The following is a 16,834-nucleotide window of genomic DNA, read 5'->3' on the forward strand; positions in this document are numbered from 1 at the left end:
AAATATTGCAGTTCAAATGCTTATTTTCGAAGTTATTATGAGACTTCTTAGCCAAGTGGAAACCGATTACATTGAACGGTGAAATTATTTAATAATATTCATATTTTGTTGTTAATAGCAAAACTTCTGCAAGCGAAGGGAATAAAAAATTGTCATCAAAAACAAGTCGAGAAGACTTATCACCTTATTTAATTAAAGATAGGGGGAATTCACGTAATTACTCTACATTCATTTTCATCTTGCGTAATGTATATGACGTAATGCATAAATTACATTTTCAAAACGTGCAACAGTTTTTATATTAAAGCACTTTTTTGCCATTTATGTAAATGATACAGTGATGCAAGTCGCAGACAATACACAGCATATTTATAAATTCCTTTGAGAAAAAAAATGAAAATGAAATAAAAACCAGTTCAGTGTGAACTAAACTGCACCTTTTAAATTGTACTCGAGTTGTATTTGGATTTGTGTGACGTCATCTTCACTGCACATGCATTCCCGCAATAACAAAGCTTTTCATGTTTTGTTAAATGCAAAGATTCAACCCAAAACGTAAAGTTATTATTTTATATTATTTCATTATTTGTATCTAGTTATAAGCGTTTTCAGTTCTTAGGGGAGGGGGATATAATATACTAAAAGGAAGGATATTATGGATCCAGCAATCTTTTATAGTCCAATGTAGAAATAAACTTTAAAAAACGTTTTGAAATACCAAAGATCTACTGAGAATATATAACGTCGGAGGAATTGGAATTGCCTTGGTTTGTACTCCTTAAAAGACTATGGCTTTTTTGTTGGTTTGCTTGTTTCAAACTTAAAGTTTCTATATTTCGCTATAAAATATGGCTAATCTATAATATCCCCCATTTTAATTCTTACCTATGCTACATTGTAACTTTTAAGCTTTACAATTACGAAAGTATAATATAATGTTGTATCATCTTGAATATTTATTCGAGAAAATATATTAACTTTCTTTAAAATCAACTCGGTTGTGAACGATCTTTGTGGACACAGTTGCCTTTACTGTTTAGATTTAAATAAATACCAACCGTTTCAGTATACTTAAACGAAGAATGCAAAATAGAAGAGAGATTATGAACAGGAAGCTTGTAAGGTAAAATTTGTATCCTTTGATTATCAGCAGAGGTTGTAGTATAATTGGAAAACCTCCATAACTCAGTCGGTATCGAAGACACCAAAGGGCATCGTAGATGCCGATTTCAAATTTTTTTAAATTTATATACCCATACGCTCTGTGTGGTGGCAGGGATAAGAAGAGTCCCACTGCAACCCATGCATGTCGTACGAGGCGACTAAAATGGGTACCCAGGGAGGGTAATGGATGGCAATGCTGTAGCCAATGAAGTTTTAACTGAGGCTCGGCTATTGCTGTTACCCTCCTGCTATGATCAGAGCTTATAGTTCTATATTACCCATCCATACATTTTCTTCTACAGATAACGGGGAATATAGATTCAGGAACATTCTTGCTTCACCTATCTAGCTTAATATATATATACAAGCCTTCTCAGCCGATGGCGATTTCATTCATGACAGAATGTCTTAGGACCACAGTTATGCCTTTTAATCAAGCAATGTGGGTTATTTTTCCACTGATTAAACATTCAGGATATCTCACCTTTTGGGCAAACCAGTCAACTCTGCTGTTTTCAAAATCGTGGCTCCAGCCAGACAGGCACCCGCAATAGTCTTTTATCGAACTCCGAAAGATTTTTTGTTTTTTCCCATTGTGATCAACACTATTGACGATCACTGACCAGCAGCATTCTTAAATGCTTAAGTGGGTGCGTAAGTGATGTTTACGTATATCTTTTGCATAAAGATTCATAAATTCAAGGATTTTGTAAAACAATAGGTTCCCGCAGGCATTCTTGCTAGCAGGAAACGTTGAAACGATACCGCATCCGTATGTCACTGTTAATGAAGATGTCAGTACGCCGTATACCGTCCCAAAATAAGCACTGTATACAGGCATAAGCTAATTGACTATCTATCTTGCTCATTTAAAAACACAGCTTCAGAAACCAAGGATACTTGGGCAGGGACTTCAAGGCTATATAAAGCACTCGTGGTCATGATGAGTAAGTGGGCTTGCAAACTGCCAGGCCACAATCGGTCAAATGACAGCGGTCTTCAAAGGAGCATGTCGACGCACACACTGCGTCACCCCTTATCGCGGATGATGACAGGAATATTCACGACTTTTGACAGTAAATGATTTCGTTATTAAACCAAATGATAACGGATACACCGCGAGCACATTATGCCCGATGAGAGGTCGTCTTATCCGACGAATCCCAATATTTACTTTTCCTCAACCTTCATATTTATCTTTTGCATTTATATACTATTTCGCGATAAAAATATTTAATACCTTTTCCAGGTTAGCATTCTTGCACCATTTCTCAAGAGGACGCAATCCGCATTTTCGATTATCCATTGTAGCTTTTCGCTGTTTCCTATAATCACGGATTTTTTTAATTTTTTAAATTATTTCTTATGGGGAACCCATTTACGAGAGGTTGAGAAACCCATAGTACACTAGCAGCGTGGATGGACAAGAAGGAACTTGTTCACATTTACCTCGAAGAGCTCTGGAGTGCATTTATTGGGAAACACATAAGGTGGCAGACAGTTCCAGAGGACAGCAGTGGAAAGAATGAACAAAGAGGAGAAGAACTTTGTTCTGTGAGTTTGGAGATGCACTGTGAGGGAGTGCTGATGCTAATTCCGATGTAAACAGTGACTATAGAAGTATGTCAGTGAGAGAGGAGTCATTGATCAGTCTGACTGCACTTTTCTGTATAGAGTGGTGAGTTCATATCTTTAAGAAGCTCTTAGGGGAACCATCCCAGATGTGAGAGCAACATTCAGTAGTGGGAAGGATTTGTGATTTCTATAAAGTTAAAAGTTGCTGAAGAGAAGGATTCATTTTTTGTGGGAAATAAGGCAGAACTGTTTTTGCTAACATTGAAATTGAGAGGATTTACTGATCACTTTCTATGCGAAAATTCCTGTTGCTAACTCCATTCTTGCATTCCACCAGGAGGAACTACAGTATTGGAAACCCTTCTCTATCATCGTCACTCTTTTTTCATCTACTAAATTTTGTAAAGACCTATAGGAGTATTGTATTAACATATCCTCACAGTTAACTTTCCTTTACCTTCAGTCATGATATAATTTTTTTTGACTTTGCCTTTTGTTTACCACTTTTACTATACTGCCTCTTAACTTATACTTCGTATCTATAATTACACTCAATTTTATTTCCTATTTCGTCTTCGGGAGTACAAAATTGCATCACCAATGTGATACGGCACGCAATCTCCCAAAACCAAAATATAAAATGTTGGCAACAATGAACTGTTGTATACTCTCCTTTGTCCAGAAGGAAATCATATTCAAGTCTTCCTGATGCTTTCAAATATCAGACCATTGTAGATCATTCCTATGAACTTTGAATCATCAACAATTAATATCCCCTGCACACATCATCATCTACGTTACCGTTATTATACAAATTGAACAGTAATAGGGAAAGAGTCTTGTTGTACTCTGCTTTTCACATGCGTTCTGTTTTACTCCAAATTCCATATTCTTGGCGATGGATTAAAATGATAACTTTATCATTTTAATCCATCGCCAAGTATCTCATTTCGTTTCCCTGAATAATCGTCACCCGTATCCAATTCAGCTTAACTTTGTGTTGTGTTGCCCCCTTGTGAAATAGTAGTTGCTCTTTTCACTCCTTTGGGCGATCACACACGTAAAATTACTCAAATTAAACAATTTCAGTTGTAATTTTGCCAATTTCTGCGTCATTTCCTTAATAAAACACGCTAATTAGATTGACAGTATTCATCACCTTTACAACAAGCAGAAAAGTTTGAACTAATTCTGCGTTCTCTAAGTGGTCTGCAATAACTTCATGGTTCAGTTGAAAATAAAAGTATTAGAAGTGGTCAATTTTAAAATCACTGATGCCTTCCAACTTTATTAGCGTTGTCCTTAGAGTAGTTGTTGCTTTAATAAGGACACCAGAAAGCTGATGAATATCAGAGAAGATTCGGGTAATGGAGTTAAGGTTTGAAATTCGTCTTAATCTTAAGGGAAATGCGAGCATCTCTTCATTGACGAAGTCACGTTCCTTCGATAATCTGCGAATGAGTTAATTTGTGGACTAATACATGGGTTTGACGACGTAGATGTTTAGGTTTTTAGAATAATTCATACGTAAACAGTTTTCTACATATGCAAGTTTTTGAATTCCGTGTCATGGGATGTTCATAACAATTCGGCTTTCGACATAAAAATAGTCAACTCATTGTAGTCTTTTCTTGGAATGTTTTTGATGTCTTGATGCTAGAAAATATTCCCCTCTTCTACTTTATAATAATATGAATGAAGCTCCATCTTAGGTTGAAACTTATTAAGAATTCTTTCACCATGCGATTGTTTATTAGCTTACTTGTTCATCAAACATTGGAGACAATTAAACTGCAAAAATAAAAAAACCGAACAAAACTATTGATTAGCGCAATTATTTTAAGCCAATCCCAACTTCAAGAAAATACGCCGCAAAAATTTCTTTATAGAAAATTACGGAATTCTTTAGTTTATTCGTAGAAAGGCTTAAATAATAACCACAGATGGCACTGACATGGAACTATTAAGTGAATTGTGTCTTTGCTCCCGAGCAATCTATTTGTTTCTAGAAAATGCGGGTTATTTAGTTTCACAGTCAGGGTTGATGTACGAGACCAGCTTCTATAATTAGATAGAAGAGACTGTTGAGTTGTGATTAGCTGTTACGAAGTCAATGGAATTAGTCTTTGGTTATGTTGAAGTCTTAGCTACTCCTACAGTTAGTTACTTTGACATCTTTTGCAAATACTAAACAAGAAAAAAAACAATAAATTTATAAAGCAATTACTTTATTTTTTTACCAATTCTTTGGTATGTGGTGGAATGCAGTGAAAAGTTGTTTTTGAGGATTTAATTATTGACACAGCGCTAGTAATACAATTAAATAACTCCAGGACAGAAGGAAAAAGGAAAAGAAAGTCAATATAAGGAGATACTGAAACAAAATTGTTGTATTTTCAATAACAGTAGGCAATCTTGTTTTCCCAGAATGGTAAGACATTAACAGCAGATGGAAAAATCTAATCGACAATGAGAAAAATGGACATTGAAAACACATGCCAGAGTACTCATAACTTGATGGCCATTTTGTTGCGATAAAGTACTTCGTCAGCTAATACAATTTTGTTAAATCAGTAGCTTATAGATCGAAGGCATTCGATTGCATTTAGCTCATAATTGCGTAGTCATGTATAAATGGCGTGTGTGTTATGAAGTAGTTAGGCCTAACTACTGACTGTCACAAACATTTGTTTGCAAAGGGTAATGAAAATAAGCAGTAAATTCACTCAGTGCATAAATAAACAACTCTGGAGTTCTTTTATTAATTCGATGATACTATGATTGAACAGACCTACAGTTTAATTCTTCTACTGTCTAATTATGAAACTCAATATCATAAGGATTGTTGAATTCTTTTTCTTTTGGAGTTATTTTTTGTGCAGCTATAGCAGTAACAAACAATAAATTTATCTTCCTGTTTTTTCGGTATTAATATTCATTGTCGTATTTGTTTGTTTATCATTTAAATCACGCTTTCATGAAGTATTGGACAGTTAATCAGAGAAAAAAGCACTCGACAGAAAACTGCATTTTGTGAAACGTCAAGAATAAATTACAAGTAAATAATATCTCTTCAAAAAAGATACGAAAATCAAACTAAAAATCGTTGACGAAAGAGGGAGCTGCTGTACAAGTTACAGAGATACGTTTGGAATACATTTCGAAATGCTGCGTCATAATGCACAACGGTATCGAATATTAAATGTTCGGATTTAAAGAATATCAATTACCGAACGAATTGAAGAAACTAGTATGAAATTAATAGCCAATGAGGTAAGCTCTGCGAATTGGGAGATTAGTAAAAACATTAAATTAGAGAAACAATTTACATAATGGAAACACAGAGTTCAATATTTAATTCAAAATGCAGTCTTTACTGTAAGCGATTAACTGAATTGATCGTGCATGGAATTTACTAAAATATTTTTAGTTTTCGCCTGATTGGATGTCTCTTCTAACTCCTATCATTTCTTCGCTATTAATTAGTAACCGGAACGAGGTAAGAACGAAGATAGCAGCGCCATCTACATTTTCTTTCTTAAATCCAAAGAAAATGATCCTAAATTAAAACCACGTAAAGGAGTCCGTAATTATAATAATTACGATTTCTGCAAGATGAAATAAGACGAAATGAAGCATAGAAATTTATCGGAATAAAGATAAACCATTCCAAAGCTCATTTATGACACAAACAGAATCTTAATTTGTAAATAGTTAATGGCAAGTCTTCAAGAGCTATTCGATGTATAGCAGTTGCATATTTTTAACTGAATAGGCAGTTACGAAGATATCGGTTTGTGTTCTCATTACAAGCTTATTTTCTTAAATGTCTTTCTCATCAGGAAACAGTCATGTTTACTTCCTTTAGACTTTGAATAGTATATTTTCTCTGAGCATTCAAATCATGCATGATGTTTATTTTACTTGTAAGTAATGAAGCACTATCATACTAAACTACAAAAAAAAAAAAAAAAAAAGTCGGAGATTCAATTATAGACGGGGGGGTAGTAAATAATTGTTTTTAAGTGTGTCTACGTGTAACTTTAGTAGAATAACAATAATAAAAAGCAGTGCGAGCCTGATGATCATTGCCGATTACTATGGGTAATTTTCTTTTGTAGAGCCATAAAAAGTGTAATGTCTCCTTTCGGTTGGAAAGAGCTGAGTTCGAATCTTGTTCAGGACGCGAGGAACTTTCATAAGGGATTTTCAAATGAAAGTGAGTTAGGTTTTTCATCCCGCAAATCAGACAGGAGCATACATAATTAACATACATAATTAACACTTCAGCCACAATCCAAAACAACCCAACTTTTTTTTTTTTATTGCATGCTGTTTCACAAATTGAAATGGTCAGTTCAGACTTGTTCTTTCAATCATCATCTCCAAATATTTCCCACTTAAACAGAACTATTGGATGGAGATAAATGTTTATTGTATTGCATTCGTATATGAAGGAATAGAGCAAAATCTGGCAAATGATATTTGAACAAATGGAACTGTGAGAAACCATTGGGAACCAACTGGGGAAACCATGTTTGTGTTGAAAATGCCAGGGCAGGCGTTTTCTACGCAAGGATGGCATTAAAAGCAGGCTCATGTCAGTCCTTTGTCCAGATACTATTAGATTATGAAGCTGTGAATGCATGAAAACAGTCATAGTAATAATAATATTGGTATAGCTCAAATGATGTTTAGATTCCAGTTTTAATTGGAATTTTTCAAAAATTTTATAAATCAAATGGAAGATAAAACAGATTCGCCTATGATCAAATCGCATGTTTTACCGAATTATTAAAAAGGAAAGGGAAAAAATTGCTTCCTTTAGCTTTGCTAAGTTATAAAAGATATAGTAGCACTAATAGCATCGAAGATGGTGCAGAAAATAGGACGAAGGAGGCACCGCAGAAGGGTCGTGATATTTGACCATTCGAAGTGTCAGGAAAATAATATTCTGAGAAAATAATAAAGAAAATAATATTCTGAATAATGATCTAATATCTTATAAATCCTAGTTCGTCTTCTAGGACTAATGACATAACCGTGAAGTCCTTCGATTCCGAGTCAAGTCTCGCTTTAGGAGGTACAAACAATTACTGTATTTGGCCTCAAATGATAGGACAGAGGTGACACGTGCCCTTTGATTAAAGACCAGGATTCGAATCCGGTCAAATACAAGAGAAACACTTAAGGATTTTTCAGTTAAAGATGTGTTAATGACACTCTTAACAGAAGTGACACGATTGGTTTTTCTCTCTCGAATGGTTTGCCAACGCAAAAGAGAAACAAGCAACTAACACAATTTAGGATGGGTTGTGTTTGTGGTTGTTTAATATTAGTAAAAATAGCAAAAAAGGTGATACTGTTCATCGCCACTATTTCAACCGCAGATGTGTGCGTGTTTCGAAAACGGAACTTTCAATCGTGAAATATATTTGCCATCTTTCAGAAGAAAAATAAAAAGATCTGTTTGGTATACTTTCTAAAATGAATTACCTCATGTCTGTGGTAAATTGTTTAAAATTAAAGCTTAGTAAACAGAGATCGCACGACAAATTTTATGACTGCAAACTGCATGCACGTTCACAGGCCGATATATCTCATTTTGCGATAAAAATCTGAGTTTTCGGAAAAATCCTTCTACTTTTGTCTACTACTGTTGAAGTCAGTTTGATTCCCCCCCCCCCCCTTCGGCCTTGAAATTTTGTTCTGAACCGATCTTCTGTTTTGTACAGATCAGGGATTACTCCTGAGAGTAATAACCTCAGTTCTCATTAAGGAGTAACTTCCCTACCAGAACAGCTAGCTGGTCTCTTTTTCTAGTGATCTGGATCTCTTTTGAAATATTTGAGGTTGTCAATGAGAAAAAAAAAATGTTCATCATGAGTGTTTTTTTATGTGGCTTTAATTCGTCACGGCTTCTTTCGTGTGAATATCGCCTTCCAGTACAGCTCTTTTTCGTAACACTGCTTACAGCATTGAGACACTTTTGCCCTCTTTTGAATAGTAGATAGCGAGCATAAAATGCCACTTCTTTGCTATTAAGTGCACTTACAGTCACACTTGATCTAATTTTCTTATCATGTCTTTTTTTCTATACGAACATACCTTCTTTAAGAGCAGCACACGCATTAGCAAGAAACACGCGAACTATCGCAACAACAAGTCTATCGAAAACTTCTATTTTTTGTAGAAAATTCACCGATATTTTCCACGATTCTTCATAGGGTATACCACTTTTGGGGTTATTTTTATTTTCTCCTCTTTAAACTTATTATAAACACTTAAGGTAATTAACACTTACACTAATGAACCACTTACGAAAGGTGCTGTCTGATGCTTCTATGACAAGAACCATCGCAAGATTCCTTGTCTGCCCGGCTTGGATGGCAGGTGTATAATAAATAAGAAATTTAATTAGACGTTATCGAATTTCAATCAGAGCTTGGATGACCAGCGGTGATCTTTTCACTCTCTCTGGAGATGTCGAAACAGTAGTGAAGGCATTCACTACTTGCTTAATTCTCTTTCAACATTACGCACACCTCCATGTTTTAAGAAGTTCTCTTGACTTGAAGAAATACTTCTGCACATTTGGCAAACTTGAAGGCAAATTATCCGTTCTCTGCATATCTACTTTTATTTTTGCTTCTTTTCAGATTATTGTACGGAATATCAAAAGGTGCACGATGATCGGTTGGTCGATTTTTCCATCATTTCTCACCGGTTTCTCATTTCTAGAACCTTGAAGGCCATCCAAGGAATCCATCTTCATTGAATATTCGCCCATCTTTAAAACAGCAAAACCATTTGCCCATATTATCGAATAACGTTTACACTAATTTATCCGTTTCGCTACTCATATACATTTTGTAAATTTAATACATACCCATTGCAGGAGATAGGGAATCAGAAACAACTTCATATGCAAGAAGTACAACCAGCGCAAAAGAACTTAAAGCAATATAATAAGAAATCTTTGTCTATACGACCAGTAAATTAAATTGTGAATGAAACTATGTTGTGTAATTTATTTTTTTTTCATTCACATTTAACATTGCTTATTATGTATTAATCATAATTTGTATAAAGATTATTTATTGTTCCTTAATTAAGGATTACTATTTAAATATTTATTCTAAACTTAACCTACTATTAATTTATTAAATAATAATATGTGTAGAAATTTATGATAACTAAAATATAAGTAAAGTAATGAAAAGTGTATTATAAATAATTGTATACGTAATGAAAGAGCTGATTAAGTAGCTCAAATATTCTGTTTATTCTTATTTGTGAAAATTTAACGTTATGTAATCACTCATGTAGTAGTAGAGCATTGTATTACATTAGCGAAATGTTTGCGTTTATTTGTTGTCATGGAGACGCATGAAATAAACAAGAACGAGTCGAAGAGTGCGTGACCTTGGAACCAGAAAGGAGAAAGGGAGGCAATAAGAATTTTATAGAAAGAAAAGGGAAGAGTTTTGCGGAGCCTGAAGGAAAGTAGGATATAAGCAAGAAAGTGAAAGAAAATTGTAAATTCTTTAGGGCAGAAATTCAAGAGCATAGTGTTTAGAAGTAAGCAAGAAACGTAGTGAATCTTATACTGAGCTGCAAGTGAAATCAACTGTGGTTATAGAGGAAAATTGATGTCGTAATCGGATAAATAAAGAACTGGACATTCAACGGGAAATTCTGATTAGTTCCAGTTAATCTTGGATTACGTCTTAATTCTGTGTTGCCCTGAGAAGAATATAATGAACTTAACTTGTTGTAGAAAAGTAAACAAGGAAGGATATCAGTACCTTATTGCTTATTTTTTTAAAGTAGTGAAGCGCGATTAACAGTAGTTCAGTTAAAGCGTTGGAGATTTTTATTTAATGTGTTCCGCTAGCTCAAATAAGTTAATTCATAAGTGTGCTCGCAATAAATTGATGTATTGAAGATTGTATCTGGTAAGAGTAGTCATACTTGTTTGTTTATTCTAACATTAACTATAGCGTATCTTCGAAGTTCAAGGTCCGAAATAAGATTGCTTGGAATAATGTCTACCTTGATTAGTGCCTGCTGTGAATTTAAACATTAAGTAAAGCTGATAGATGTGTGCAGACTGATCAAATGAGAAGTTTTGTTTTATTAACTTGAATTAAGAAAATTTATAATTTTGAAGCAGTGAATTGTATGTTAAAGTTTAGAACATTGAATTGGAATGAGTGACTTAGCAAGATGTATTAAGTTATTTGTATTGTTTCAATTAAAAGTAGAATTCATGTATTTGCTATATATCGTATATTAAATGTTTTATTTTGTAAATCTAAATATTGTGTTTGCCTGAATTCCCTTTTATTGCACCGTTCATAAATATTCGAATCTTGCGGGTACCCCAAGTAGAATAGTAAATAATTCGGCCTAATGAGAAGACTGCTAACCTAATTAAGAATTGATCCTACTATTTTATATAGACTAATCTAAAAATAGGGTGGCGCAGTATAATCATAAATTTCCCTACTTTTGGATCGGTGATCAATTTGCAATTAGTTGTTATATTGATAAGAGTGACTTGAACCAAGATGGCGGATTTAGAACATAACATGAAAATAGAACGTCACGACAATAAGAAATCGTTGTCTATACGACCAGTAAATTGCGCATACGTTGCACGGTAGTGTTGGAAAGCCTCTTTGTTTGAATAAGGGCCTTTTTTCTTTCTTTTTTTTTCCCCTGTTATAACTTTTAACGTTGAATTTATTTGACGTCCTCTTCGTAATACTGAACACGCATTGTGTGACCGAGAAATGAGATTCAAAATTGGTTTCGGTATTTCGATCCGATCTCATGCAGTAACTGTCCATTGAAAGCAATCAATGCAATATTGAAGAGTGCCTCATACAATGAAAACATGCTAGGGGGTGAATATAAATTTTCCTTTATAGAATAATAGAGAAAGGAAAGAGTGCATACTTTTCGAATTTCATGATATACTATGAGGATAGAATGGTCTCAAACCGGGAAAAGAACATCGTGTAGAATGTGATTCGACATCACGGTTGTTGGTTGAGACTATTGAAGTGTCTTTAATTCACCATTGACGATTCCACCTTGATTCAGGCAAATTTCCTACTTCTATCTTGCCAAGGCAACCTCGCTAATGATCTGAAGTTTTCTAAAGTCTCTTTCGATTACACGACAAACGCAAATCGTAAAATGAAGTAGTTACTCGCAACACTTTTTTTTTGGGGGGGGGGGGATAAAAGAAGATTAGTTGGTCTAAAGCTACTTTTAAGTCTATTTATAAGAATATTAAAAAAATCGATTTCATCACTCTCCCTTGTCTTGGTGATTATTCATTCAGCTATGAATTACGTACCGGCTGGCATTATGAAATGGAATATACAGAAATCATCACTTGGTGGCGCTAGTACTAATAAACAACCATATTTTCATAAAATGCACTTAAGGACCATAAGTAACACTAACCATTAGGAACTGAAAATTGAAGGGAAAAAATGCCGTATAAACAGGAACTTCATATCTATTTCGGCTTCAATTACCTTCGTCTGTTGCTAAATTAAGGGAAATTTCAGTTTCAATAAGGAAGGTTTTTTTTTTTTGTGGGGGGCTCCATTAGAGTCTTAGTGAATACATCAATTAGAATCTCGCCAGTAATAAAAAAAGCCAACGGGGGAAAAAGAAAAAAAAAAAAAAGAGAAACATTTCAGGCATCTGTAAGGTATACATGTTAACAATTCATGGAAGCATATTATGTAACGTTATTTGCAAACAAACGCAAAAGATAGAATAATATAATAAACATAGAATATTAGTAAGCAATCAAATTTGAAAGAAAGTAATTTACTGATGTTCAGTATTCATACTGATATTCATGCATAAACAAAAACGGTGAAATAAATAATTTCGTATTCTAATATTTTACTGTCCTTCAAATATGATCATAAAGAGCAGAAAAAAATTTCGATCCCTCAGTCACGTGTCCTTCTTCTAACGAGAAAGGGCAGAACGTAAAAAAAAGCACAATAATACCCGAGAAATTTAATATATTGTCAAACTTTTTAAATCACTGTATTAAAATTTTTTAGGTTGCTCCGTTTGCAAACTCCGTATTGCGCTGAATTAAAATTCGACAAACTCAAACACAAATATTCTGGGAAATACATTTTTTTCGGGTGTCATTTGAAACAATCATTGCAGTGAATGATTGTTTCAATTAACGAAATCAATCTCATGCATTACCTGAACACATCGAAATGTAGATGAAATTGATGGGAACATGACAGTATCAAATAAAAGAAAACTGATGTACTATTGCAACTTATTGAGTTTCAGCGAAAAAAAAAAAAAAAAAAAAAGAAGGTAATATATTTTCTTGCCTGTGTGTCTCTCAGCAGAAAACAAAGTACTGGCAATGAACGCCACATTGGTGCTTCGCCCTTTCTCGTTAGAAGCGTAGACAACCAGCACAAAGGAGCTTCCAGAAGTAAGGCCGGTGGCAGCGAATACAGGTTCGTATGGAGCTGTGACATTAGCTATGAGCTCCTCTCCAGCAAACATGCTGTACACCTCAAGATGAAATCTCTGCCGTAGGCCCCCATCATCTCCGGCTTGACAACCCAACACTAAGGAGGTCGAAGTCTGGTTGATAACCGAACAGTTCTCTACAGGATCTGGCGGACCTGAAAACAGTCGGATCTTGAGAACATTGCCGCCTTAAAACACATAAAGTAAGTGTAAAAATCTCTTTATACATACCTCCGGTGAAAAATGTAATAAGCAAGAGCCTCGTTATTGAGTCAATGTTTGCAAGAAGCCAGCGGAAGAGCAAAATAAGATGAGAGCAGTGAAGTATGAAGGCAAAGAAAAAAAAAGTTAACAACAGAAAAGCTGAAAGAAATAAGAGAAAGATAGTAAGAGGTATTGAAGCTAAGTAAAAGGTAGAGCATAAAAATAAAATATAGGGAAGAAGAGGAGAAAAAATATATTGAGATAAAACAAATGGACATATGACTTGACTAAGGTTATTAGGAAGATAAACAGAGGAAGACTTAGGTATGAAAGGTTAAAAAAAAAGAAAACAGGCAGAGAGGAAAGAGAAGAATAATGACAGACAGACAGACAGAGAGAGAGAGAAAATATAAGTTAGTAGAAAAGTATAACTTAAGAAGCCAGAAAATTGGTTGTTATAGTTCATGTAAATTAAATCATTACTTATTTTTCAAAAGACTGTAAAGAAATGAGAATGAAAGATGACTGAAACAGAGCGAGAGTAAGACAGGAAAGTAAGAAAGAAAAACTACAGTCTATTAAAGTTTTATCATACTGTTAATTACCAAGGATTCTATAATACAGTTTGAAGATTTCATGTATAATGAAAACAGTTTTAGCAAACAAGTTGAAATTAAAAGATTTTACGTTAAACTAATTTAGAATGCATTAGAGTTTATTTTAACTTTTCCATAAGATGGTCTGTTCACCTGAATTCACTTTTCCTTTGTAACATGCAAAGGCAACGTTCTTCTGCGACTCTAAGTTGATGTGACAAATTTGGGTCAGATTTTTCCTTCGTCTAGAGAGAAATTGGGTCTAATTTCAAACATCATCCGAAAAGTGAAAAACAAAATTGGAAAAATCAGGTTATGATTTGTATCTCGTATCACTGATCTTATTAAACCAGCTTCTAATGTTTCAATAGTCATTCCAGTGTTTAAATTCTCAGCAACTTCCATTTCAAACGGGGGAAAAAATACATATTTATTTCACGCAGAGATGGAAATTTGATTGATGTTTCTCAAAATTAAGTTGTCAACTTTTTTTCACCTTTTATTTATCTATAGAGTCCTCACGATAGCCATCCTCGTCTCGTTTGATTAATGTTACACTATTTCAGATTCCATTAATTAGTTTGAAAATAAAATATAAAACACATCTGAATTCACGCATCTACAAATAACGAAGAAAGAAAACTTACTTGGAATTTCATATTAAGTTCATAAATTTCAGATTTTTTTTCTACAGAATTTATGATGACGTTTAAAATGGTTTCAAATTCACCGATTATTATATATACAGAAATAAACAATTACATATATTTTATCATACTCAGAACTCAACTAAATTAAAACCGTTATTTCTTCATATGGAAATAACGAACAATAAATTACCTGTTCAACAAAAGTAATGCAGTATAAAAGAATTGTGTCCTTCAAAGTTAATATTAATGGCTAAAAAACCATCAGATGAAGCAAAAAAAAAAAAAACGGTAATCTTCACAACTGATTTACCAACATCGTGAACTAAAAGAAAAATGTTGAGGTTTCCAAAAAAATTTTAATCATGGAACAGAGCGAAATTAATCAGTCAAAATAGAAGCAAAAAGATTAATGTGTCAGATATATGAAGGCGCACGTTAGACAAAAGTTAGAAAACTCTTAACACGTGCAGAAAAATTGAAGTTTTTTTCTGCCTTTCTTTTAAAAGACTGCTAAAATAATGAAAATTTTAGATGAAAAATATCTCTTGTATGTGAATATCTCTGTGTGTGTGTGTGTGTGTGTGTGTGTGTGTGTGTGTGTGTGTGTGTGTGTGTGTGTGTGTGTGTGTGTGTGTGTGTGTGTGTGTGTGTGTATACACACACAACTGCGTATCAACATGTACAGTCGATATGTCTAATGTACAGGTTTAAGGCATGTACAATGTTCATTTGTATATGACAGGTTTACTGATATACTTTTAACAAATAATCTTTATAGGAACAGATCTTTAATGAAATATACCTCATACAAGTTTAGCCCTACTAGAATCGAACTTAGGACGGTTTTACTTCGGGCAGCTCAGAACTATGGATGCAAAGGTCATTTCCATAGGGATACACAGACTTTTTAATATATATATATATATGTGTGTGTGTGTGTGTGTGTGAGAGAGAGAGAGAGAGTTTAAACTTTAATAAATTACAAATATTTTTCATTTCTTCACATTAATGTGTTTGGCTCAGTAGTCTGTCACTTGGCTTCATATATATTCTAATGAATATTGTATCTGAATAGTGTGCTAGGTGTGTCAAATTGCGTATTCGCCTGGCAATATTTTTTTAAGAATGAAAAACGGGAATATCTGGAAGGAAAACCCTTCATCCTTCGCACGAGACTGGCTAACTCACTTTCAGTTGAAATTGATTCGTTTAATGAATCTGTTTCCAAGACAGGGCTTCGTGATATCGATTGAGCTACGGGGGAAGAAGCGCTATTACAAATACAAGTTTTGAATTAAAAACTATTTAACTATTATAAATTAGCATATTCATTTGTATTTCTGGCTGTCAGGGGAAATATTTACTGATAGCAATCTGATTTCTATAAATTCTTTCAAAATAAATATCAGTAATAACAAAATTAGTAATAGTAATAAGTAGCTGGAAATCATGAAAGGAAATTATTTCACTGTTACGATAACCAAAATAATAAGCAAGAAAATTCCAGAACTAAACAGACTTCCACAGGATTTAATTAAAATGTTTAATTATGTATTTTAAAAAATGCATATAATTTATGAATGAGACCTGTCCTTTATATGTCATAAAAATATAGCATAAAATTAAATCTTACTCATTTATGAAACCATAAACTAAAACTGTACGATTAAATTTGTAAAATAATCGTGGAACTATACTCAATATCCTTTTGTTTGCAGATGACCAAATAGTCGTAGCAAGAAGTGAAGATGAACTCCTAAGCTCAATCTACGCCTTAAACATAAGTGCAAAACGAATTTGGAATGCAACTATCAACGGACGAAACAAAAATCATGGCTTTTTAAGGACCATCTCCAGTCAGAATTGAAATCATGATTGAAAATAAAATTTTAGAACAAATTAACTGCTTCAAATACCTTGGATGTGCTGTACCGCATACAAAAGAAGCTGACATGGACATCAAAATTTCAGACTTTCTAAAGATAACAGGAATGATCAATAATATTTTCAAAAGCATACAAGAATAAGAGTTTATAAGGTTTTGACAATACCTTCTCTACTGTACAGAAGTGAATTATAGGCCATAAAAATTGCAGAAGAAAAAAA

General features: G+C 33.7%; 1 protein-coding gene across 6 annotated transcripts in view; it reads right to left on the reverse strand.

Moving 5' to 3' along the window:
* LOC150108232 (adhesion molecule nephrin-like) overlaps window positions 1–16,834 on the reverse strand; it is a 299,319-nt gene that overhangs the window by 39,257 nt on the left and 243,228 nt on the right. For 5 of the 6 annotated variants that reach the window (XM_090415682.1, XM_090415683.1, XM_090415681.1 and 2 more), the window contains exon 8: window positions 13,131–13,433. The exons of the other annotated variant lie outside the window; for it this stretch is intronic. In XM_090415682.1, coding sequence (XP_090271808.1) covers window positions 13,131–13,433 — 303 coding nt within the window. The remainder of the gene's footprint in view (window positions 1–13,130; window positions 13,434–16,834) is intronic. 6 annotated transcript variants of the gene reach the window in all.

This window comes from Typopeltis vanoorti, chromosome 3 (genome assembly GCF_054136105.1).
Source record: "Typopeltis vanoorti isolate ZY-2024b chromosome 3, IOZ_Tvanoo_1.0, whole genome shotgun sequence".
NCBI classification, from domain to species: Eukaryota; Metazoa; Arthropoda; class Arachnida; order Uropygi; family Thelyphonidae; genus Typopeltis; species Typopeltis vanoorti.